The following is a 23533-nucleotide window of genomic DNA, read 5'->3' on the forward strand; positions in this document are numbered from 1 at the left end:
GTCCTGACTTCCTTTGGTGATGAACAGCAACGTGGAAATGTAAACTGAATAAATACTCCCCAACTTGCTTCTTGGTCATGATGTTTTGTGCAGGAATAAAAACCCTAAGACTGTGCCTCACAACCATCTGTAATGGGATCTCCTACCCTCTTCTGGTGTGTCTGAAGACAGCTACAGTGTACTCATACATAAAATAAATACTTTTTTTTCTAGGTTTTTTAATTTATTTTATGTATATAAGTACACTGTAGCTGTCTTCAGACACACCAGAAGAGGGTATCTGATCCCATCACAGATGGTTGTGATCCACCATGTGGTTGCTGGGATTTGAACTCAGGACCTCTGGAAGAGCAGTCAGTGCTCTTAACCATTGAGCCATCTCTCCAGCCCCCTAAAATAAATACTTTTTTTTTTTGTATTTTCGAGACAAGGTTTCCTCTGTATAGCCCTGGCTATCCTGGAACTCACTCTGTAGACCAGGCTGGCCTCAAACTCAGAAATCTGCCTGCCTCTGCCTCCCAAGTGCTGGAATTAAAGGCGTGCACCACCACTGCCCAGCAAATAAATACTTAAAAAAATTTTTTAAAAATATTTTCTCCTTTATTTTATGTATATGAGTACACACTGTAGCTGTACAGATAGTTGTGAGCCTTCATCTGGTTGTTGGGAATTGACTTTTAGGACCTCTGCTCACTCTGGTAGACCCAGCTCGCTCAGTCCCTGCTCACTCCGGCCCAAAGATTTATTTATTCAGACACACCAGAAGAGGACACCAGACCTCATTATAGATGGTTGTAAGCCACCATGTGGTTGCTGGGACTTGAACTCAGGACCTCTGGAAGAGCAGTCAGTGATCTTAACCTCTGAGCCACTGCTCTAGCCCAATAAATAAATCTTAAAAAAAACAAAACAAAACAAAACAAAAAAAACACTGGGTGGTGGTGGCGCACACCTTTAATCCTTGCACTTGGAAGGCAGAGGCAGGCGGATTTCTGAGTTCGAGGCCAGCCTGGTCTACAGAGTGAGTTCCAGGACAGCCAGGGCTACTCAGAAAAACCCTGTCTCGGAAAAAAAAAAAGGAAAACAAAAGCATAAAACCAAACCAAAAATAAAATAAATAAACAGCTTTAATTCCTACTAAGAGAAGACAACATTTCCAGGAGAACCAAGGCAAACATGTTTATGGTTAGAACACAGGATAAAGTCTGAGGGCACAGGGCACAGCTCAGCTGGAAGAGACAGCTGGGGACAAGGAACCTTCCTTGCCTCCCTAACAGTGGCCAGATTGAACCTCTGGTAGGAAAGTCAAGTTGGTGCTGAACTCAAGTCGGAAAGTCACATTTTCTAAATCAGGATCAAACCAAGCTGGAGGCACCTTCCCTCAGCTCACCAGTCCTACGAAATCAGGAAAGAACATATCAGTTAGACACTGAGTTCCCAGGCAGCCAAAAGCCAGATTTCCCACCCTAAGGACAGGTATCTGACTCCAGGAGAACAGAAGGAGAACTTCTTATGTCTGCCTGGGATGTTAAATCCTATTGCAGCCCCTCTGCATACCTCCCTCCCTCAAGGAATAGGACCAGCACCTGTGTCAGACACTCACCCAAGTAATCGTCCATCAGAGAGCCAATAGCAAACTGTGGGAGGAAAGAGAGGAAGGAAGGTGAGGCAAGGCCCCACCCGGAGTCCAAGCCTTCTGGCATCCATCCCCTCCCCATGGAAAAAGAGCACAGAACCCCCAACAACTGTGGATGGCAAGAGGTCAGCATTTCTTGGGCCGGTAACACAGCGCAGAAGGTCACATCCTGATGACCTGACCTCCACCCAACAAATACACAGCAGCACAAGAGAACTTGAAAGCTCTCTAAATGTCATACTGTGACGAGTGTGTATGCCCAACACACACCCACATAAATAATTCAAAATACTAAATACTAAAATACTAAATACTAAATACTAAAATAGTAAAATACTATTACAAAATACTAAAATAGTGATGTTCTAAAAAAGAAAGGAGAAATCCATAGCTCTCAGCTGCAAATGATGATCCTGGCCGATTACTTCTAATTAGGAGGCTGAGACAGGAGGTTCATGAGTTGCAAGCCAGTCTGGGCTATAGGCAAGAAAAGCTCACAATGTCATTCTTGTCTACACGCGTCCCCACGATCTTCAAGCGTATCTCATCGTCCTGCTGAATCACAATGTCCTGTGGAAAGGAGAGAACAATGTAGTCAAGCAGACTCAGGCCCAGTCTCAGGACGGCTTATCCTCATCCCTCTCACCAACTCCTCATGCGCTCACCTCATCCATGGTCTTATAACAAGGGGGGTTTGAATTTGGATCAAACTCCATCTCTGAAGGGATGGACTAGAAGGAAATTAACACAAAGGTTAGCACTTCAAACAGCTGCATCAATAGATGACAGTCACGGACTGGCTTCTCTTCCTTGGCTCTACCCCGGATGCCCAGACTTACGTGTCGAGAGATGAAGCAAGACATGGGCCCAATTTCTGTGAAGAGTCCAACCTACAAGGAGAATGAATAATCTTGATTCAAAGGCTTTGAAGCATCTTTATCTGTCTGATCTTTATCTGATTTCTTTTTTTTTTTTTTTTTTTTTTTTTTTTTTATTTTCGAGACAGGGTTTCTCTGTGTAGCCTTGGCTGTCCTGGAACTTACTCTGTAGACCAGGCTGGCCTCAAACTCAGAAATCCACCTGCCTCTGCCTCCCAAGTGCTGGGACTAAAGGTGTTCTCTACCATCGCCTGGCCACTCTTTATCTGATTTCTAATCATATTATCCATGGTTTTTTTTTTTTCTTGGTTTTTCGAGACAGGGTTTCCCTGAGTAGCCCTGGTTGTCCTGGAACTCACTTTGTAGACCAGGCTGGCCTCGAACTCAGAAATCCGCCTGCCTCTGCCTCCCAAGTGCTGGGATTAAAGGCATGTGCCACCACCGCCCAGCTTCATGTTTTGTAACAGTTTAAATTGTAGCATTTGTTTTCATTTCTCTGTAATCTTTCATTTCTTTACATTTTTATTCTTCATTATTTTTATGGGTAAGAGTATTCTGTCCTCACGTGCGCCTGTGCACCATGCAGTGCCCGTGGAAGCCAGAAGACAGTTTTGGGATTCTGCAGAATTAGGAGTTACAGAAGATTGTGAGCCACTATGTAGATGCTGGGAGTCAAACCCAGGTTCTATAGTACCAGCAGGTGGTCTGAGCTATAACCCTTAGCTTTAAGTTTAAGACAGGGTACCACTAAATTACACTATCTAACCTTGCATTTACTTTATATAGCCCATGCAGGTCTTGAACTTGTGATCCATCTCATCCTCCTAAGTAGAGAGAATTACAGGCTCATATTACTAAGCCTGGATTTTTTTTTTAAAGATTTATTTATTATTATACATAAGTACACTGTAGCTGACTTCAGATACACCAGAAGAGTGCATCAGACCTCGCTACTGGTGGTGGTGAGCCACCATGTGCTTGCTGGGATTTGAACTAAGGACTTTTGGAAGAGCAGTCAGTGCTCTTACCCGCTGAGCCATCTCACGAGCCCCCTAAGCCTGGATTTTACAGGGTACAGGGTACTCGGAATCAGAACTCAAGTCCTGATGCTTGCACAGAAAACACTTTACCCACCAAACAATATCATCCCAGATCCTTATTTTTTTGTTTAAGACAGACTATCATCACTCTGTAGCCCATGGCAGCTTAAAATTTCCTACTTCAGCTTCCCAAGTGCAAGAATCACAGGCCTGGGACACCATACCAGGCCTTCTCACCTCAGCTTTTATTTTAAAAAGAGCTGGGGGTTGAGCTAGAACAATGACTCAAGTGGTTGAGAAAACTAGTTGCTCTTCCAAAGGAATCAGGTTTGGGTCCCGGAACCTGCAAGGCAGCTTACATCCTTCTGTTAATTGCTGTTCTATGAGAGCCTACACTCCTGTTCTGGGCACCAAGCACACATGTGGCACACAAGCATGCATGCAGACAAGGCAAAACATCCATACACATTAAATTAAAAAAAAAAAGCCAGGTGGCAAAAGCCTTTATCCCTACCACTTGGGAGGCAGAGGCAGGTAAATGCTCACATTAAAAAAAAAAAAAAAGCCCGGGCAGTGGTGACGCACACCTTTAATCCCAGCACTTGGGAGGCAGAGGCAGGCGGATTTCTGAGTTTGAAGCCAGCCTGGAGTGAGTTCCAGGACAGCCAGGGCTACACAGAGAAACCCTGTCTCAAAAAAACAAAAGGAAAAAAAAATTTTTTTTTAAAAAACCAGCCATGGTGGCAAAAGTCTTTAATACTATCACTTAGGAGGCAGAGACAGGCAAATCCACATAGTTCAAGGCCAGCCATGGCTAAATAGGCTCTGTTTCAAAAAATAGAAGCAAACAAATAAAAGGTCTTGGGCTTGGAAATTTAGCTGCATTATAAGACCCTGGGTTTGATCTTCAGTTCTGGAGAGGAGACTGGAGAAAGAGTCAGGGGGTAGTTTGCATATTATCAGTCAACAGTAACTTCTCAGTCAAGGCAGGCTTCTATTGGAGCATGACTATTGATGTTAATTCAGAAGACACCCCCCCCCCCAAGTTAGATGAGAAATATTACTTGACAGGTAAGCAAAATGAAGAACGAAAAAGTGACCTGAGGGATTGAAGAGATGGCTAAATAAGAGTCCATAACAATGCTTGCAGAGGAGCTGAGTTCAGTTCTTAGCATCCACATCCAGGGTCTCACAACTTCAGCTATGAGGGAACCTGAAACCCTTTGGATGCCTCAGAAGGTACCAGCACTCATGGGCTCGCATTCACACCAGGTAACATACAAGTACACATAATTAAACATAAAATAAATTGTTGTCTTTAATCCCAGCACTCAGGAGGCAGATGTGGGTAGATGTCTGAGTTCAAAGCTAGTTTGGTCTATGGGATGAGTTCCAGGACAGCCAGGGTTAGACAGTGAAACCCTGCCTCAAAAAAACAAAACTAAGGTAAAATAAATCTTAACAACAACAAGAGACTTAAGGCAACTAAGTGGACTGGGGACTGAACCCTCACCTTGGGAAATACCCCAGAACCTTTCTATGAATCATACTCTTACCTTGTTGACCTGAGTGACCACAGCATCCACCACTTCACCTTTAAAGGGCCGGAAAACAATAGCTTTGTATTTCACTGGATAAAGAACAAAACCTCGGCCTGGCTGGATCACACCAGCACCAATATTGTCAATGGTGGTGACAGCAATTACAAAGCCATATCTGCAGGAAAGATGAAAGAAGACAGCTACTGTATGTGAAAAGCCTGGCTCAATGATGAAGAAGAGACAGGATACAGAGCAGTACCTGAAATATCAAATGATGCTCTCATAATTGCACAGTAAATGCCCAAGAAGGCCTAGATATGCTGACATACACCTATTCTCCCAGTACCATGTAGGCTAAGGCAGGAGGACGTGTCAGGGTCAAAGGTGAGACTGGTCTTTCAAAAACCACAAACGAGCCGGGCAGCGGTGGTGCACGCCTTTAATCCTAGCACTTGAGAGGCAAAGGCAGGCAGATTTCTGAGTTCGAGGACAGCCTGGTCTACATAGTGAGTTCCAGGACAGCCAGGGCTACACAGAGAAACCCTGTCTCGAAAAACAAAACAAAACAACAAAAAAAAACCCCAACAAACAAAAAACCACAAACGAGAGACAGAGTTGTGACGAAAGCCTTTAATCCCAGCACTCAGTGGCAGGCAAATCTTTGAATTAGAGCCCAGCCTGGTCCCATAGTAAGGCCATCTCAAAACCCATAAATATTTGCATAATAACGGTCTGATCTCGCGTATGGGAAGAAATTTTTGTTTAGTAACTTTTCAGAGGGTATAAAACAGGCAAAAACTGGCTACTTCGGGTGCCTGGAGGGGTGAAAGGGTTCCTTAGAGTAAGTGACAAACCCTGACAGAAAGAGTTAAGTAGAGGTTACAGACTAGCGTGCATTCAGCAGACGACACTGTGAATCAGAAACTCACTTCCCAGTGCAGGTCCCCTCCACCTCGGTAAACAGCTTCTGCTTCACTGTGTTGAGCAAGTTTGGACCGAAGTATCGTGGGTGCAGGAGGATCTCGTGCTCTAGGGAAATCTGCAGAGAAAGGAAGATAGAGACTCAGCCAGCCTCCCTTTGGACAGGAGGCGACCAGTCGGCCCTTGCCGGCCTCCAGGATCCTCCTGTCCCTGCCCCTCACCGTTACCACGCACCCAACTCACGTGATAAAACATCTTCTGCAGAAGATTGGACCGCAGCGTCCAGAACTCACCACGCAGGGACCTCTCCGGAAGCACTTTGCAGAAGTCCCACCACTTCCCTCGGGTCGCTTCCGCAGATCTGATTGAGTCTTAACGTCTTGGGCGGGGATACATGAAGCCCCGCCCCCAGGCCTGCCACCAGCGCTCATACTCCCAACCTACTTAAAGCAAGTTCTGGGACAGCCAGGATTACACAGAAAAACCCCGTCTCTAAAAAAAATAACAACAACAACAAAAGCAAAGACAAAAAAAAAAGTGTGTTATTATAGGTCTGACTTTTTGCCACATGCCCTTCAACCCAGCCGTGGCAGACGGATCTCTAAATTCAAGGCTAAGCCCTATCTACAAAGTGAGTTCCAGGATAACCAGGGCTGCGTATAAAAACTCTGTAAAACATTTACAGACATTAAAAAAAAAAAAAAAAATTCTTAGCCGGGCAGTGGTGACGCACGCCTTTAATCCTAGCACTTGAGAGGCAGAGGTAGACGAATTTCTGAGTTCGAGGCCAACCTGGTCTACAGAATGAGTTCCAGGACAGCAAGGGATACACAGAGAAACCCTGTCTGGAAAAAAAAAAAATTCTTTTTTAAATTTTATTTTGGGGGCTGAAGAAATATCTCAGTCCCTAAGAGCACTTGCTGCTCTTGCAGTGGTCCAGGATTTAATTCCCAGCACCCACAGGGTAGCTCACAATTTTACCTGACATCCTCTCCTGGCTTCCTTCAGTACTGCATGTGAGTGGTACACAGAGATACATGTAGGCAGAGCACCTATGCTTGTAAAATAAAAAAATCAAGGTTAGGTAGCTGGGGAGGTTGCTCAACAGTTAAAAAATCAATAGTTGTTCTTCCAAAGGATCTAGGTTTGATTCCCAGCACAAGCACGGTGACTCAAATATCTATACTTTACTCCTAGAGGATCCAATGCCCTCTCTGGCCTCCATGAACACAGCACCCTTGTGGAGAACAGACAAGATGCAGCCAGAACACTCACACAGATAAAATAAAAATAACGGGTTTTTACATATAAGTAAAAATAAAGCTCTTGAAGTGGACCCGAGTTCAGTTACTAACACCTGCATCTGAGGTCTCACAACTCCAGCTCTAAGGGGACCAGAAATCCTCTCATAGCCTCAGAGGATACCAGCATGCATAGGCTCATACTCACACACAGATAGCATACATTATTAAGTACACATAATTAAAAAGATATCACTTGGAAGTGGTGGCACATTCCTTAAGTCCCAGTTTTGGGAGCCAAAGGCAGGGGGATCTCCGAGTTCAAGGCTAGCCTTGGTCTACAACATGAGTTCCAGAACAGCCAGGGGTACGTAAAAACAATGCTGTCTTGAAAAACAAAACATAAACCAAAAAGGCAGCAAACAAACAAAAAGATTACTTATGCAGATATACACTAGGATTACTTTAGTTTTGTTTTGTTTTGTTTTGTTTTTTGAGACAGGATTTCTTTGTGTAGCCCTAGCTGTAATTTTTTAAAAAAGATTTATTTATTTATTATATGTAGGTACACTGTAGCTGTCTTCAGACACTCCAGAAGAGGGAGTCAGATCTTGTTTTGGATGATTGTGAGCCACCATGTGGTTGCTGGGATTTGAACTCAGGACCTTTGGAAGGGCAGTTGGTGCTCTTAACCGCTGAGCCATCTCCCCAGCCCACTTTCTTTCCTCTTTGAGGGACAGGGTCTCATTTATTTATTTATTTATTTGGTTATTTGAGGCAGGGTTTCTCTGTATAGCCCTGGCTGTCCTGGAACTCACTCTGTAGACCAGGCTGGCCCCGAACTCAGAAATCCACCTGCCTCTGCCTCCCAAGTGCTGGGATTAAAGGCGTGCGCCACCTCCCTGTGGGACAGGGTTTTATTATGTAGCCATGGGTGGCCTGGGATTTGTTTTGTAGAATAAGCTTGCCTTGAACTTTTAATAATTCTCTTGCCTTTTCTTTTGAAGTCCTGGGTGAAGTGGAAGCTTAAGGGTTGTCAGTTGTATTGGATGGTGTTTTGTTGGGGTTAACACGTGAAGGAGTGTTTTCCTGAAGTGGACAGAGGTGAAAGACTAAGGTACACTCATGAAGGAACATTTAGCTGAAGTAGACACAGGAGAGAGGATGTTCTGCTAAAGCAAGCACATGAAAGGACATGTGATAAAGGATTTTTTGCTAATGACATGCATGTATTGGTCTGCTTTACATTACACAGTTGAGCTGCATTGTCAGGACTCCATAGGGAGCAACGCACCAAAAACAAACAAACAAAAACCTTCTGGTGGTGTGCTGCAGTTTTTTGCTGCTTCTTTGGACTCTTTGGGCTGATTAACAGAGGGACATCAATTGAGACAGACGCATGTGCTGAGTCAAGACTCATGGGGAACAAGTGATGTTTGGAGAGAGTATAAATAGGACTGGATGGCCAGTGATAGAGGCTGAGCTAGGCTTGCTTCTAGAGCTAGCTATGCAATGCTTGTGGGTCTCAAGTCTGCTGATTTTCTCATCCCTGAGAGAGGCACAGCCTAGAAGTTTTCCTGGTGTTCCTCCTGGTCCCTCCTGCTGACTTGTGCCAAGGCTGAGGCCTGGCTGTTTCTGCTAGGTTTTTCCACTGTTGCTGATTCACGTTTACTATCCTGACTCTCCCAAGCTGGCCTGCTGGTGTATCTGTGAAGTGTTTGCTAGTGGATCCAGCTGCCGCTGCTGACCTGTGAACTGAACTGCTGATTTCCAGACAACATAGACAGGAGTTGCTCCAGAGAAACTTTCTAAACAGGTCCTCTTCCCCCTGTGCCCTTTCTTTCCAATACCTGTTTGTGGTGGGCTACAAGGGAGAGTAAAGTGTTAAAGAACCATTGTTAAACACAGTCATTTGAAAAAAATTAAAGTTACAGCTGGGACTCATGCCACAAAATGATGTTTGGTGTGGAGTGACAGGGTAAGTACACACTCCTAAAACCTTGTATAATTTGCATTTAATTAGTGTAGACAAGAGACAGGGATCACTATACTTTACAACCCTTTCCTCTGGATATCTACAGACTCTGAAATTTTTATTCAGGTTGTTCCTGTTGATGAACACCCAAAATCCTAGGACTCAGATAATAGAGAGAAGATCATGAGTGTTAGGCCATCCTTGGCTACAAGAGCAAACGTGAGGACAGCCTGTGCTGAGAGCCTCTCATTAAAAACAAAAACAAAAACAAAACAAAGCAACAAACAAAAAAGCCGGCGGTGGTGGCGCACACCTTTAATCCCAGCATTTGGGAGGCCAGCCTGGTCTACAGAGTGAGTTCTAGGACTGCCAGGGCTATACAGAGAAACCCTGTCTCGAAAAAACAAAATGAAACAAACAAGCAAACAAAAAACAAAAGAGAAAAAAAAGGAGGAAAAGGAGGGGGAAAGGTTTCTTCATTTTCTTCGGGTACTAGTCATCATTGACCTGCCTACAGTCCTAGCTGGTGAGATATTGGCAGGAACACTCCAAGTTCCAGAACAACCTGTGCTACATGGTGAAATCCTTTCAAACAAACAAGAAGTAGCTACATTGAAAAAACAAGCAAAACTCCAGTCCTAGAACTATTTCCAGGGACTCATGGTGCAGCTCTGGTGGCCTAGAATTCACTATATTGATCAGACTAACTTTAATCTCTCAGAGATCTGCCTGCCTCTGTTTCCCAAGTGCTGGGATTAAAAGAGCATACCACCTACACTTGGATTTTATGCTGTCCAGGCTGTCCTGAAACTTTGTTGTTCTGTCTTCTACCTCCTGAATGTATTGCAGACATGCACAACCACATGTGTATTATGGGACTATACAAGGCTATCTTCAGAGGCAAACTACCATCATCTGCAGGACTTTAGCTGGATCTGCAGGCAGAAGATCATCTCAGCTGTGCTTCTTGACTATTGACTTTCTCTTATATAATTGAGGGGCTGTGGAGGGTCATGGGACCCTCACTTGAGTATCTAGTCACTTCCCTCAACCAGTATCCTAATTGCACATCACCCCAAGATCTCCAGGGCTGTGTATTTACACACCCTGAATTATATAGGTGGAGAATGATTAGGGGAGGGAGCTCCATCTATATGGCTACAGGATAACTCCTCACCTAGGTGCTGTAAGTAAGCCCAATAAATTCTCAGGGGTACAAGGGTGAACTTTAGTAGCATAGTACCTTGGTTTATCATTGGGACCTTAAAGAAGAGTGTTTTCCCCCCCTCTCTATTTATTGACTTTACATCTCGCTCGTAGCCCCCCTCTCAGTCACCATAGGGAAGAGATTTTAACAACACAGATATTCTTAGACTCTTCCCATTCCTGTCCTTACTAGGACTTGCCTATAGAACAGCCCATCGTCTTCACTGTAAGATTTACAGGTAGTTACTAGCACACCACTACTGAGCCTGGAACTAGTGGCGCTTCCGGTCGGATCTACAAGAGCGAACTTCACTTTTGAGAGGGGTGGCTTACTGCCCACTGTTTCGGCAGAGCTTGCTCTAGATGTGGGCCTACAAGGTATTACATCATTATATTTCTTCTTCTAGGCACTCCGCAGCAGAAACAGGATCTAAACTCCCGAATACTCTGTGCCAGTGCCAACCTCGCCCCACCCAGGCGGGTAATTTCCCTACGGGAAACAGGTGAAGTTCAGCCAATCCTAAGGTCTCTGGGGGTAAGAAGGCGGGTTGAGGAAGAAAAGTTTAGGACAGGAGCAACAACCAATCGTGAGCCTCGACGCCTGAGCGATGGCAGGGATTGCCCATTTGGAGAAGCCGGTTACTGAGGGGCGGGGTAGCACACAGTGAACCAATCCTTAACAAGAGAGGGCAAGCTTGAGCCAATTAAGGTAGCGGAGGTGGGAAGGGGCGGAGCTCTCCTGGTAGATGCTAGGTCGTGGGTGAGGGCTCAGCTTTCTCTGCTAGTTCCTACGTTGGGAGTCCTTAGCCTTGGAATGCGAGAGGGAAAAGCGCAGGAGGTTCCGGGACTGGGGCGTGAAGGCATCGTCCGGGAAAGCTTGGGCGCAAAAGACAGTCCTAGTTGGAGGAGTCACTGTAAGGCACCGGCTGAGAATCGAGGAAGCAGAAGCTGGTTTGGGGCGGGACTTCCGGGGGCAGGGCTCTTTCGAATAGGGGCGGGGACGATTCTTAAGGTTAGGCTTAGGGGGCGGAGCCAACAGGTCTTTTGGTGGGACAGTGGAAAAAGGGCAGTTAACTGAAACATGGTTGGGGGTGGGGGGCGGCATGTTGCCAGAGGCCTTGGGTGGCCAGCTCTGTTTAAGGGCTGATGTGGAGGTTTGCTGTGGAAGTTACCTAACTCACTGTCCTTTCTTCCCAGGGAGCCAGTGGTAGGGAACTTTCTTAGACACCCTTCCCTCCTTGGGGTGCTATGGAGTTCCCAGAACACAGTCAGCAGCTGCTTCAGAGCCTGCGGGAGCAACGGTCCCAGGGTTTCCTTTGTGACTGCACTGTGATGGTTGGTAATACCCAGTTCTTGGCCCATCGGGCTGTGCTGGCCTCCTGCAGCCCATTCTTTCAGCTTTTCTACAAGGAGCGGGAATTGGACAAGAGGGATCTGGTGTGTATTCATAATGAGATTGTCACAGCCCCAGCCTTTGGGTTGCTTTTGGACTTTATGTATGCTGGCCAGCTGGCCCTTAGGGGAGATACTCCTCTAGAAGATGTGCTGGCAGCCGCCAGCTACTTGCACATGAATGACATTGTTAAGGTTTGTAAGCAACGGTTGCAAGCCCGAGCTCTGGCAGAGGCAGACAGCACCAAGAAGGAAGAGGAAACCAACCCTGCTAGTTTGGAGTTTTTGTCGGGCAGTACTCGAGGCCCACAGCCTTTACTGGCATCTGTTGAGCCCTCAGCCCGCTGGAGCAAAGAGGAATGGAAGGGTCCAGCCACTCCCTTGCCCATTGCTCATCCTGCAGATGAGCCACCAGTGCCTGGTGGGGCTGACACTACACAACCAAGCATGGAAGTTGACTCATCACATCTTCGGGCGCCTCCTCCACCAGTGTCTGATGTCTCCATCTCTCTTGCCAGCCCAAGTAGCTCTACAGAGACCATTCCAGTAAATTACTTCTCATCTGGCCTTCCAGGAGTTTCGGTGGAGCCCTTGACTCCTCTTGATGTGGTTCCTGAGAGTCTGAGGGTGGTGGAATCAAGGGATACTGGAGGACCACTGCAAGGCTTCTATCCCCCAGCGCCAGCTCCACCCCCAGCGCCAGCCCCACCCCCAGCACCAGCCCCAGTTCTATCCCAGGCTCCAGCCCCAGTTGAAGCTGAACTGGTCCAGGTAAAAGTAGAAGCTATTGTGATCTCTGATGAGGAGACTGACTTGTCAGAGGAACAGGCCCAGGGATCATCAGAAGGGCTGTTCCCATCTGGAGGAGCAATGTATGGGGGACAGCCTTCACAGGCAGAGGCTTTTGAGGAGCCAGGGGCAACAGGACTAGAGGAGGTGGGGCCAAGTGACCACTTCCTGCCTCCAGAATGTCATCTACCATACCATCTGCTGCCAGGTCCAGGGCAGTATCCTCGGGGGCTGGTAACCTCACCCCTGCCTGCACCACCAGCCCTGCATGAACCACTCTACCCTCCTTCTGAGTATGAAGCAGCCCAAGGGAGCTTTGGGAATTTTACAGAGGATGTTCCCACCTGCAAGACATGTGGAAAGACCTTCTCGTGTTCTTATACGCTGCGGCGACATGCCACAGTGCACACACGTGAGCGACCCTATGAGTGCCGCTATTGCCTACGAAGCTACACACAGTCAGGGGACCTCTACCGCCACATCCGCAAGGCTCACAATGAGGACCTGGCCAAACGCAGCAAACCGGATCCAGAGGCTAGCACCACTCTAGGGGTGCAGCCCCTCTCTGGCTCCCAAATGACAGAGAGACAGAGCAGTGGTGGTGGAGGTCCACCCAAAGATTTTGTACTTGGTCCCAAAAATTAACATCTGGGCCGCATGAAGTGATACCAGGCCTGCTCTTACCATTGTTAGATGGCTACAGAGAAGGTTGGAGGCATCTTGTCACTCCTGGGTAGCAGAATGAAGGCTCTTCCCAAGCTGAAGGTGTCTACCTTTTTCTTTGGCCAGCAGATAAACAGGACATTATAGGGCAGAGCAGGTCAGTCAATTCTCCAAGGGCACTAGGAATTTTCCTGAGGTGTAACTGCTTTTCACTCCACATTCTGGAACATAAAACTAGCACTGAAATTATCCCTTTGAACTGGTGTTGGCTGGTTTCTTCCGCAAATCTACATGCCTTCATGTCAGCCCTCTAGTTCTTTTATCTGACACCTGTATTGGGTAAGCGTGTGGGTCTAATACTCATGAGGCAAAAAGTGAGACAGGGAAAGGGTGGCATAGACTTGAGAAAGAGTACAACGAGGGAATCTTAGACATGGGTTGCTGTAGTTGAACTTGTGTTCTGGGCTGGACTGGGCACTTCATATGCTTGTTTAGTCTTTTGACAACTTAATGGGTGTAGTATTAGCTCCACCTCCTTTTCAAGAAACTTGAGACTTAGGCCTCATTCATTTGTTCAGGTTCATAGAGCTGGTTATGGAGAAAACTAGAGTTTGAACTTGGCTTGTGATTCTAGACAACATGCTTATTATACTGGTCCATAGCAAATGTTCAAAGCAGGTAGAAGTTGGTTTCTTTTCTTTTTTTTTTTTTTTCCCAGACAGGATTTCTCTGTCTAACATCGTGGGCTGTCCTCCTGGCACTCTGTAGACCAGGCAAGATTTCAGAGATAAGCCTGCCTCTGTCTCCCCAGTGCTGGAATCAAATACATGCACCAGCCTTTTATTTTTTTCTTTTTAAGATTTACTTATTCATCAGATATAGTGGTGTATTACACAGGGATGTTACATAGAAACCCCATCTCAAAAAACTAAGAGAAAAGATTTATTAGTAGGACAGTGGTAGGCAGTTTGCCTTTAATCTCAGTACTGAGAGGCAGAGGCAGGTGGATCTCTGAGGACAGCCTGGTCTACAAAGACCAGGGTACCTAGGGCTATACACAGAAACCCTATCTCAAAAACAATAAAGTAAAAATGTATTCTTATTTTTTCAAAATAGAGTTCCTCTGTGTATAGCCTTGGATGTCCTGGAACTTAGATCTGTAGACCAGGCTGGCCTTGAACACTCAATGATCTACCTGCCTCCACCCAACTTGTATTCTTTTCCATGTATGGGTTTTTGGCTGCATGCCTGCCTGTGTGCCACATGCATGCCTGTTATCTGAGGCCAGAGAGGACATGGAATCCTCTGGACCTGGGGTTATGGATGGTTGTTAACCATCATGTAGACGCTGAGGATTGAACCTGGGTCCTCTTGAAGAACAGGGGGTAATCATAACTTCTCCAGCCCCAGAAATAGTTTTCTAATTCTTTTGAGTGTATGGTTTTGTTCTCTTACCTTATCCCTCTGCTTTGTACCTAGAAAGGTCTTTGGTTGGCTCTTATGACAACAGACACTGTTGTCAACAAAGTGTCAAGTATTAATAACTAGAAATTTTTAACTATTTGTGAATTTGAATTGAGGTCTCTGAAGATGAGAAACTGGTGAAAGAAAACAATATGCCCTGTGGGAAGGGACTTTTACAGGAGTTAAGAACCTGTGGCAGTACCAAAATGACAGATGCTTGAGAAAGCGAAGGCAGGAAACCCCTGGGGATCTTACAGTCATCGGATCTTACTTAGACTTTTACTTCTAATGTGCAGGGCTGGAGGCTTACCTAACCTGAGACCCTAGGTTTGTTCCCTAGTATCCCCAAAAAGAAAGTAAAAGTGTGTCAACAGCAGTCTAAAGAGCAAAAAGAACTCTTGAAGTTATACAGGTAATTATTGGCAATAGTGGAAAAAACCAAAGTGTAGTTTGTGAAGTGTTGAGATGGGAGGAGGAGATAGAGCTCAATGTAAATGAAGCAACTTTCCAGTCTGTGAAGGGTAGAGCTGAAGAATGGAGTAGCCAGTGCCCTACAGACATCCTCTCTCTCTCTCTCTCTCTCTCTCTCTCTCTCTCTCTTTTTTTTTCCCCGAGACAGGGTTTCTCTGTGTAGCCCTGGCTGTCCTGGAACTCACTCTGTAGACCAGGCTGGCCTCAAACTCAGAAATCCACCTGCCTCTGCCTCCCAAGTGCTGGGATTAAAGGCGTGCGCCACCACTGCCCCGCTCAGACATCCTCTCTCTTACACACAAGGACCTAAATGCAAATCAAACAGAAAGGGAAACTGAAAAAGGTCAAAATAAAACAAGCTTTCTCAATCTCTTCCCCTCCTCTGGAGGTGTCACACTCAGAACTACTGAGCTCTTGCTGTTTTTGAGATAGAAGGAGACTGAGCTGAACAGAGAAGGTTTGGCCAAAGAAGCAAGAGCTTTTGGTTTGTTGTTTTGCTGCTGAGAAAATTCTAAAGCTGAATACAAGTACAATGGCGGCCACTTCTGTAGTCCTAGCAGTTGGAGGCAGCAAAAAGGAAGACCCCATCTTCCCCAGAATGAAAAAATAAATTGTGTACCAGTCACACTCCTTTTCCTCCCTGCCCTCTGGTTTTGGAGACAAAGTCTCTTGTAGACCTGTCTGGCCCTGAACTTGGTAAGTAGCGGAGGATTACCTTGCCCTCCTTCCTGATTCACTTGCCTTTAACCCTCAAGTTCTGGTAGTATAGGCACATACTATGCCTACCTCCTTGGTCTTTTGAGACAGGGTCTTGCAATATAGACCAGGCTAGCCTGAAACTCTAGATCTTCTGCCGTAGCCTTGTCAGTACTGTGATTAGAGGACATACAACCAAGCCCAGCTCACACTCCTTATATTAATTATCTTCCAATTTTATTTATGCAAATGTATTACTGCTTTAATTCCTCCCAAGACAGGGCAAAATATAAATAGTAAAAGCTACTCTAGGCAAGTAGAGTACCTTTTCCAGTCTTCACTATAGTAAATACCAATACGCCTATAGGAACCAGCTGCCTTCAAAGGGCAGGCTTTATAGTTATTGATTTCTCACTTAAAAGGTGGAGGGTAGGGTTAAAAAGAATATGTTGTCTTTAGAACAGCAGTTCCTCAAAGTAAAGAACAATGTCCTTGTGGAATGGATGTAGTTTCTCTAGACACTCTAAGTAATAGTCCCTACTGGGCTAGTCAGGTCACAGCCTTTGGCCAATACTTAACTGAAAAGTCAGAGGAGCAGAATACAGCATAGTGGGAGAATACTTGCCTAGCATTCATAAAGCCCTAGGACTGAGGAGAAAGAAAACGAACCCAGGAATAAGTAAATACACCTTCATTTTTAAAGGCAGGTGAGTGGAAACTTGCCAGTTTAGTTACTTGGAAGGTTCAGGCAAAAGATTCATTTGAGCTCAATAGATTGGGCTAGTCTGGGCAACTTAGGAAGAACCAGTGTGTAAAGATAGCTAATGGGGCTAGAGAGATGGCTCAGCAGATAAAAGGGCTGACTACTCTTCCATAGGACCCATTTTCAATTCCCAGCACCCACATGGCAGCTTACAATCGTCTGTAACTCCAAGATCTGACACCGTCACATAACTGATATACAAGCAGACAAAACACTAATGCACATAAAATAGAAGAGATAGCTGGTGTGCTGGTTCATGCTTACAATCCCTGCACCTAGGAGGCTGACACAGGAGGACTGCCATGAAATCCAGTTTGGGCAAGGCTACAGAAGCATTAAAAACTTACAATATCTTAAAATAATTTTTGGGCCGTGCTAGGTAAGTGCTCTGCTGCAAAGCTAACCTGTAACAACCCTCACATGGACTAAACACTAACACAGGTAATATGTAAATAGAACTTGAGGCCAAACTATGAAGTGAGTGGGCCTCAAACTGCCCTTTATGTATGTCCTTGCACATACACCACAAAGACTTTCTCTTCATTTAGAACCTTCAAATCATGTTGGAAATGCTTAAAGCCTGGTAAAGCTGGAGCCTGTTCTTTCCACAAACTTCTGAACATATACTTAGGGATCCTCTGAGGCTGATTCACAATGTGGGCTCATCAGACCTCTTCAAGGCTTGGTTGTGATTTGTCTGTTGGGAACTGAGCTTCAGAATACGAGCTGTGGAATAAGTCTGACATTGTGCTGCCTCTTAGGAAAGCTGAGAAATTGATCAGTGAAATAAATTTCTAAGATGCATTGTGAATATCAGTTTTATTTTTTTTTCCTCATTGATATAGTGGACAGCTTCCATTAACATCAAATTTTTACACAACAACCAGGAAGCAAAACCAGCTCTGAAGAAGTGAAACATGCAAAATAACAATGATTTTAATTTTTAAAAGCATGGGAAACAGACCATTCAGGGGCAGAGTCATGGCATAGGAACTACAGCAATCAGGTTCTACAGTGGGACACCAAGATTGGACCTAACTGACTCCAATTAAACAAGTGGATATTTATAATCGAGGGGTAGTGTTGAGATTTATACATGGAAAATTACTGAGCAGAAACTGGCTGTCCTGGAACTCACTCTTTAGACCAGGCTGGCCTCGAACTCAGAAGTCCGCCTGCCTCTGCCTCCCAAGTGCTGAGAATTAAAGGCATGCGCCACCACTGCCAGACCTGCCTCAGCCTCTTGAGTGCTGAGATCAGAGACATATGCTAACCTTAGCAGTTTAAGAAATCTGGAAGAGCCAGACAGTGGTGGCTCATGCCTTTAATCCCAGCACTCAGAAGGAAGGCAGAGGCAGGCAGATTTCTGAGTTCGAGGCCAGCCTGGTCTACAGAGTGAGTTCCAGGACAGCCAGGGCTACACAGAGAAACCCTGTCTCGAAAAACAAAACAAAACAAACAAACAAAAAAGTTTGGAAGATAAAATATTCTACTTTACTTAGTTCTGTCCTTGGATTTTTTTAGATTTGGTAGAAAACCCTTTGTTGTATCTTGTTGGATGTATTATTTAAATTATGGAGAAGGACAAAGAAATGCAGAGTATTAGGAGAGCTTTAGGTGTTATTAATAAGCTAGTTGATTCCACCCCAAGAACCATATTTGGTTTATGATTATATGATGGCTAGAGACACATGCTTATTATCTCTACTTATAAAGGTAGAGATTTATTACATGGTCTTAGCTACTAATTGTCAGCTGTGACATAAATAGGATCCAGAGTAAACAGAATGACAAACCAGCCACCAGTAGGTGAATGACACAGAGGCAGGACAACCCTAGATTTGCACCCATGAGAGAGACAGCTTCTTCAGGGTTCTATCAGGTGCTTCCAAGATACTAAGCAATAAACTCCTTTCCTTATACTTTCTTTCCTCTGTGAGATCCTGAGCTCTTACAAGACAGAGTGACAGCTGAAGAGGAAACAGATTCTGTCATGCTTTATTATGGTACACTTTCAAGATAGAAATGTACCTATTAAATATTAAGACATGGACAGCCAATACTACACAGAGAAACTCTTTCTGAAATACAAAAACCAAATACTGTAGGACTAGCTGTGTAGCTTTCTGATAGAGTGCTTGCCTAGCATGTGCAAGGTAGGTTTAAGCTCCGGCACCACACACACCACACCCAGACAGAGCTCACCAGCACTTGGCTTCCTTCTTGACACAAGGAAAGAGAGTTAATAAATATTCTTAACTATTTAAGTGTTTGACTCCAGAAGCTAAAAACAGGATTTCACGTATCCCAAGCATTCATTCCAGAAGTTTTAAAAAAAAAGAATAAATTAATGATAATGACAAATAAGTTGTACTATATCAATGATCTGAGTGCAAATAATAGCAAGGACTAGAAATTACCAAGAGGAGCCAGGCAGTAGTGGCGCACGCCTTTAATCCCAGCACTTGGGAGGCAGAGGCAGGTGGATTTCTGAGTTTGAGGCCAGCCTGGTCTACAGAGTGAGTTCCAGGACAGCCAGGGCTATACAGAGAAACCCTGTCTCAAAAATACAAAAAAACAAAAACAAAACAAGACAAAACACAAAAAAGAAAGAAATTACCAGGAGGGACCAAAGCAAACCAAAAAACAGAAAGGGGAATTAAACCCAGGATTTTGCCACAGACCTGTTGTCTCCAGCCCTTTAATTCTGAGACAAGATCTGGCTGGCCTTGAATTTGTGATTGTCATGGTTTAGACTCCTAAGTGCTAGGACTACAGGCATGTACCATCATGTCTGCCTAGAAAGAAGATACTTTTATGGGGGAGAATAATCTGAGTGTGTCTACAATATTAAAGTATAAGAATTAATTTAAATAGCAAAGTTTGATTCATTTCTTGTTATTTAGTTGGTTAGTTTTACAGCACTGGGGAATCAAACCCAGGGCCTTATACATGCTAGGCAAGCAGTCTACCACTGAGCTACAGCCTTAGCCCTAAAATGACTAATTTCAAATATTTAATGTAAATATACTTGGGCTCAATTAAGAATTATCTTGTTTCAGAAAAAAAAATCCCACTAGGAAAAACAAAGGCATCTGAAGAAACAGCAGATGGCAGAAGGCTCCTCTCTGCCTAGGCTCAGTCTCATCCCTTCACTGGCCCTCTCCTCTGTATCTGAAAACATCTAAAAACATCCCATTATATCTATAACACAAGCCAGGCGGTGGTGGCACACGCCTTTAATCCCAGCACTTGGGAGGCAGAGGCAGGCAGATTTCTGAGTTCGAGGCCAGCCTGGTCTACAGAGTGAGTTCCAGGACAGCCAGGGCTACACAGAGAAACTCTATCTCAAAAAACAAAAACAAGAACAACAAAAAAACCAATCTATACCCCAAATGGAGTTGATCCCACCCACAGTCGATGAATGCTCTCTAGTCTATTTCTCAAGGCAAATAATATGGATTGTAAGCCATACAAATATACTAGGGGACAGACAATAAACGACGCAGACGGTCTAAGTAGCAAAGAGCTTGTGCAGAACAGGAAACAAAATGGAAATCCACCTGGGTCAGAGGTAAAGGGTGAATTTCTCTTGCTGAGGCTCATATTTCCCTTGATGGGTCTTTACTTGTCCACGTGAATTCAAGTTGAGAAGCATCTTTTTTCTTCATTAACCAAACATGCCCAAGTACAGCTGTTTCTCTTTCCTATGGTAGCTGCTGAGTTCTGACTGTGTCAACTGGAGGTACCGTCGAACATTGGCATCTTCAAAGACAATGGAGATTTACAGACAGACCATAATGACAAAAATGGACCAGAGAGCATTGTTAACACTCGTAGGTATTTTCATTCTCCAAACTCTGAATGTATCACAATTATTCCATACAATAGTAAATTCTATTTTTAATGCTACTATGAGTTGTTGTTATTATTATTGAGAGACTCTTGTAGCCCTGGCTGGCTTTGAATTTGATCATATCTGAAATGGCCTTGAACACATGATTCTTTTGCTTCTAACACCAAATCCAGCTTAAAATTAAACAAGTGGCTGGAGAGATGGCAGAGGCAGGCACACGCTTTTAATCCAAGTACTCGAAAGGCAGAGGCAGGCAGATCTCTGTAAGTTTAAAATCTACCTGGTCTACAGAGGGAGTTTCAGGACAGCCAGGGAAACCTTGTCTGGGGATCTGGGGATGGAAAAAATGGAGTCAGCTGCATGGCCCAGATTGGTCTGGAACTTACAGGCTTTCAGCATAAGTCAAGAAATAAAAATCAAATGGCTTCTATTCCTTCATTAGCTCGTAGTGGCTTTAACACTCATTTAATTTAACTTAGTGAAGCTTTATTACACTGCTATGTTTGAGATTCCTCTGCTTCTAGCTTCCAGTAGTTGCTTTAAGAATGAAAAATGGGCTGGGTGGTGGTGGCGCACGTCTTTAATCTCATCACTTGGGAGGCAGAGGCAGGCGGATTTCTGAGTTCGAGGCCAGCCTGGTCTACAGCCAGGGTTACACAGAGAAACCCTGTCTTGAAAAAACCAAAACCAAAACAAAACAAAAAAACCCCAAAAACCCAATAAGCTGAAAAAGTTAAATAAACTAATGCTTCCTTTCCATGGGTGGTACTACAATGGAATAGGGTTTTTGTGTGTGTGTGTGTGTGGTGGGGGGAGGTGTTTGTTTTGTTTTGTTGAGACAGGGTTTCACTGTGTAGCCCTGGCTATCCTGAAACTTACTCTATAGACCAGGCTGACCTAAATCTCAAGAGAACTGCCTGCCTCTGCCTCCTGAGTGCTGAGATTAAAGACATACAGAATGAGAAAGTTTTGTTTTAAGACAGGGTCTTATATAGTCCAGGCCATCTTCAGACTCCCCATGTAACTAACCGACACTTATCCTCTTGCCTCTACCTCCAGAGTGCTGGGATCACAGGCATGCACTACATAAGCTGTTTATGCAATGCTGAGGACTGAAATCAGAGCTTCGTGCATGCCTATCAACTAAGACACACACACACACACACCCCTACCCAACCCTACCCCTTCTTTTTTCTTTAAGAAGTATTTTTCTGTTGATTTGTAATAGCTGAAGATAGTGAGAACAGTGCATATAGTTTGATACATGATGTACACAGTGTGTAATGTCAACTACACAGCAATTAGCACTGTCATCTTAATCACCGATCCCTTTTTGTACTGACAACAATTTTATATATGCTCATCTCTTTTTTTTTTTCCTGTTCAGCCATTTCATATAGAGGAAAGACGCAGAACAGCTTCCCCTCTTCAGATCATGGCACCTTTCATCTATCCCATAAGCATAGGCACTAAACTCTATTTGAAAGAGAAAATGTGGTAGTCAAATGGGAAAATATGCTCATTTCTTTAATGTCCCTTTCACTCACTTACCTTTGGGTTGCCTATTGACAGCAGCCAGCAGGTAGTGCCGAGCCTGGTCATAGTCTTGCAGGTGGAAGAAGGCTACTCCAGCCCGATACAAGGCCTTGGCATTATCAGGTTGTCGTTCTAGGACTTTCTGACTGTATTCCCTCACTCGTTCATAGTTCACTGGCTCCATCTGGAGGAGACAGGCTAACAGGCCAAGTTAAAGGGAAAAAGGAGGGCTTAGTATATAGGAGATCCCACTGCTCAGCTCACAGCATTCATTGATTCAACGGATGCTTAAGTGTCTCCCATATTCATACCCTCATCTAGGAACTAGAGATAGAAAAGTTTTGGCTGACAAGCTGGCTCAGTGGGTAAAGCCTCTTGCTACCAAGGTTGATGACTTGCATTTGATTCCTGGGCAAGAGAAGTGACTCACACAAGTTTTCTTTTGACATTCACAACACATGCGTGTATCATGTCATGCTTGAGTATATGTGCGTACACGATAAATACATAATTTATTTATTTTATTTTGTGTGTGTGCATATAAATGTGGATCATATGCATGTAGGAGCCAAAAGTGGTCATGACAGGCATCAGGTCCTGGAGCTAGAGTGACAGATGACTATATGAGCCACTATGTGGGTGGGTGCTGAACCAAACCCAAGTGCTCTGCAACAGCAGGAAGTACTTTTTAACTGGTAGGCCATCTCTGCAGTCCCCATACTTTATTTTTTTATTTAAAACTCTAACATGGCACAATGGTGCATGCCTGTAATTCCAACTCTTGGAAGGTAGAGGCAGGAGGATTAAGAATCCCAGGTTGCGGGACTGGAGAGGTGGCTCAGCGGTTAAGAGCACTGACTGCTTTTTCATAGGTCCTGAGTTCAAATCCCAGCAATCCACATGGTGGCTCACAACCATCTGTAATGAGATTGGATGCCATCTTCTAGGGTGTCTGAAGACAGCGAGTGGGCTGGAGTGAGAGCTGGAGAGTTGGCTCAGCGGCTAAGAGCACTGCTTCCGGAGGTCCTGAGTTCAAATCCCAGCAACCACACCGTGGCTCACAACCATTTGTAATGAGATCGGATGCCCTCGTGTGTCTGAATACAGCTACAGTGTACTTGCATATAATAAATAAATTAAAAAAAAAAAAAAAAAGAATCCCAGGTTGGGGACTGGCGAGATGGCTCAGCGGGTAAGAGCACTGACTGCTCTTCCAAAGGTCCTGAGTTTGGATCCCAGCAACCACATGGTGGCTCACAACCACCCGTAATGAGATCAGAGGCGATCGGACACCCTCTTCTGGTGCGTGTGAAGACAGCTACAGTGAATTATGCCGCGTCTGAAGACAGTCGGAGCAAGCAGAGCCGGCAGAGGTTCTGAGTTCAACAGCAGCCACACACATGATGGCTCTTGACCATCTGTATAGCTACAGTGTTCTCATATACATAAAAATAAATAAAATAAA

General features: G+C 44.7%; 3 protein-coding genes and 1 non-coding gene across 11 annotated transcripts in view; 1 reads left to right on the forward strand and 3 right to left on the reverse strand.

Moving 5' to 3' along the window:
- Positions 1-1109: 1109 nt before the first annotated feature.
- Polr2g (RNA polymerase II subunit G) lies at positions 1110-6377 on the reverse strand. Of its 2 annotated transcripts, none has more exons than XM_031389589.1 (8): positions 6251-6377; positions 6025-6134; positions 5111-5270; positions 2476-2526; positions 2302-2367; positions 2135-2206; positions 1604-1637; positions 1110-1395 (listed from the first exon to the last, which is right to left on the reverse strand). In XM_031389589.1, the coding sequence occupies exons 1-8, from the start codon at positions 6269-6271 to the stop codon at positions 1382-1384; spliced, it is 528 nt and encodes a 175-aa protein (XP_031245449.1). In that variant the 5' UTR covers positions 6272-6377; the 3' UTR covers positions 1110-1381. The 2 variants fall into 2 exon arrangements, with proteins under 2 accessions (XP_031245449.1, XP_031245450.1); XM_031389590.1 differs by having other exon boundaries at positions 1154-1395; positions 6260-6369.
- Positions 6378-11169: 4792 nt separating this feature from the next.
- On the forward strand, positions 11170-13541 carry Zbtb3 (zinc finger and BTB domain containing 3). 3 transcript variants are annotated; one of them, XM_031389591.1, is made up of 2 exons: positions 11170-11352; positions 11636-13541. In XM_031389591.1, exon 2 carries the CDS (start codon positions 11687-11689, stop codon positions 13262-13264), a length of 1578 nt encoding a protein of 525 aa, XP_031245451.1. In that variant the 5' UTR covers positions 11170-11352; positions 11636-11686; the 3' UTR covers positions 13265-13541. The 3 variants fall into 3 exon arrangements, with proteins under 3 accessions (XP_031245451.1, XP_031245452.1, XP_031245453.1); XM_031389592.1 differs by lacking the exon at positions 11170-11352 and adding an exon at positions 11435-11450; XM_031389593.1 differs by lacking the exon at positions 11170-11352 and adding an exon at positions 11464-11477.
- A 6703-nt stretch (positions 13542-20244) lies between these two features.
- The window catches only part of Ttc9c (tetratricopeptide repeat domain 9C), an 8441-nt gene continuing 5152 nt past the window's right edge, over positions 20245-23533 (reverse strand). For all 5 annotated transcript variants that reach the window (XM_031389601.1, XM_031389598.1, XM_031389600.1 and 2 more), the window contains exons 3-4: positions 22084-22266; positions 20245-20441 (exon numbers count right to left, since the gene is read on the reverse strand). In XM_031389601.1, the coding sequence (XP_031245461.1) occupies positions 20347-20441; positions 22084-22266 (278 nt within the window). In that variant the 3' untranslated portion in view covers positions 20245-20346. The remainder of the gene's footprint in view (positions 20442-22083; positions 22267-23533) is intronic.
- On the reverse strand, positions 21906-22045 carry LOC116104327. The gene has a single exon (XR_004123833.1). It is a non-coding gene; the product is annotated as a small nucleolar RNA SNORA29 (small nucleolar RNA).

Source organism: Mastomys coucha, unplaced genomic scaffold (genome assembly GCF_008632895.1).
Source record: "Mastomys coucha isolate ucsf_1 unplaced genomic scaffold, UCSF_Mcou_1 pScaffold21, whole genome shotgun sequence".
Lineage (NCBI taxonomy): Eukaryota > Metazoa > Chordata > Mammalia > Rodentia > Muridae > Mastomys > Mastomys coucha.

Excerpts from the sequence above, each read along its gene's own strand:
- Polr2g (XM_031389589.1), bottom strand. The coding sequence starts at position 6,271 with ATGTTTTATCACGTGAGTTGG. Across the intron at positions 6,135-6,250 it reads TGTTTTATCACGTGAGTTGG|ATTTCCCTAGAGCACGAGAT; the intron begins GTGCGTGGTAAC and ends CTTTCTCTGCAG. Across the intron at positions 1,638-2,134 it reads GTGTAGACAAGAATGACATT|TTTGCTATTGGCTCTCTGAT; the intron begins GTGAGCTTTTCT and ends TTCCTCCCACAG.
- Zbtb3 (XM_031389591.1), top strand. The coding sequence starts at position 11,687 with ATGGAGTTCCCAGAACACAGTCAGCAGCTGCTTCAGAGCCTGCGGGAG.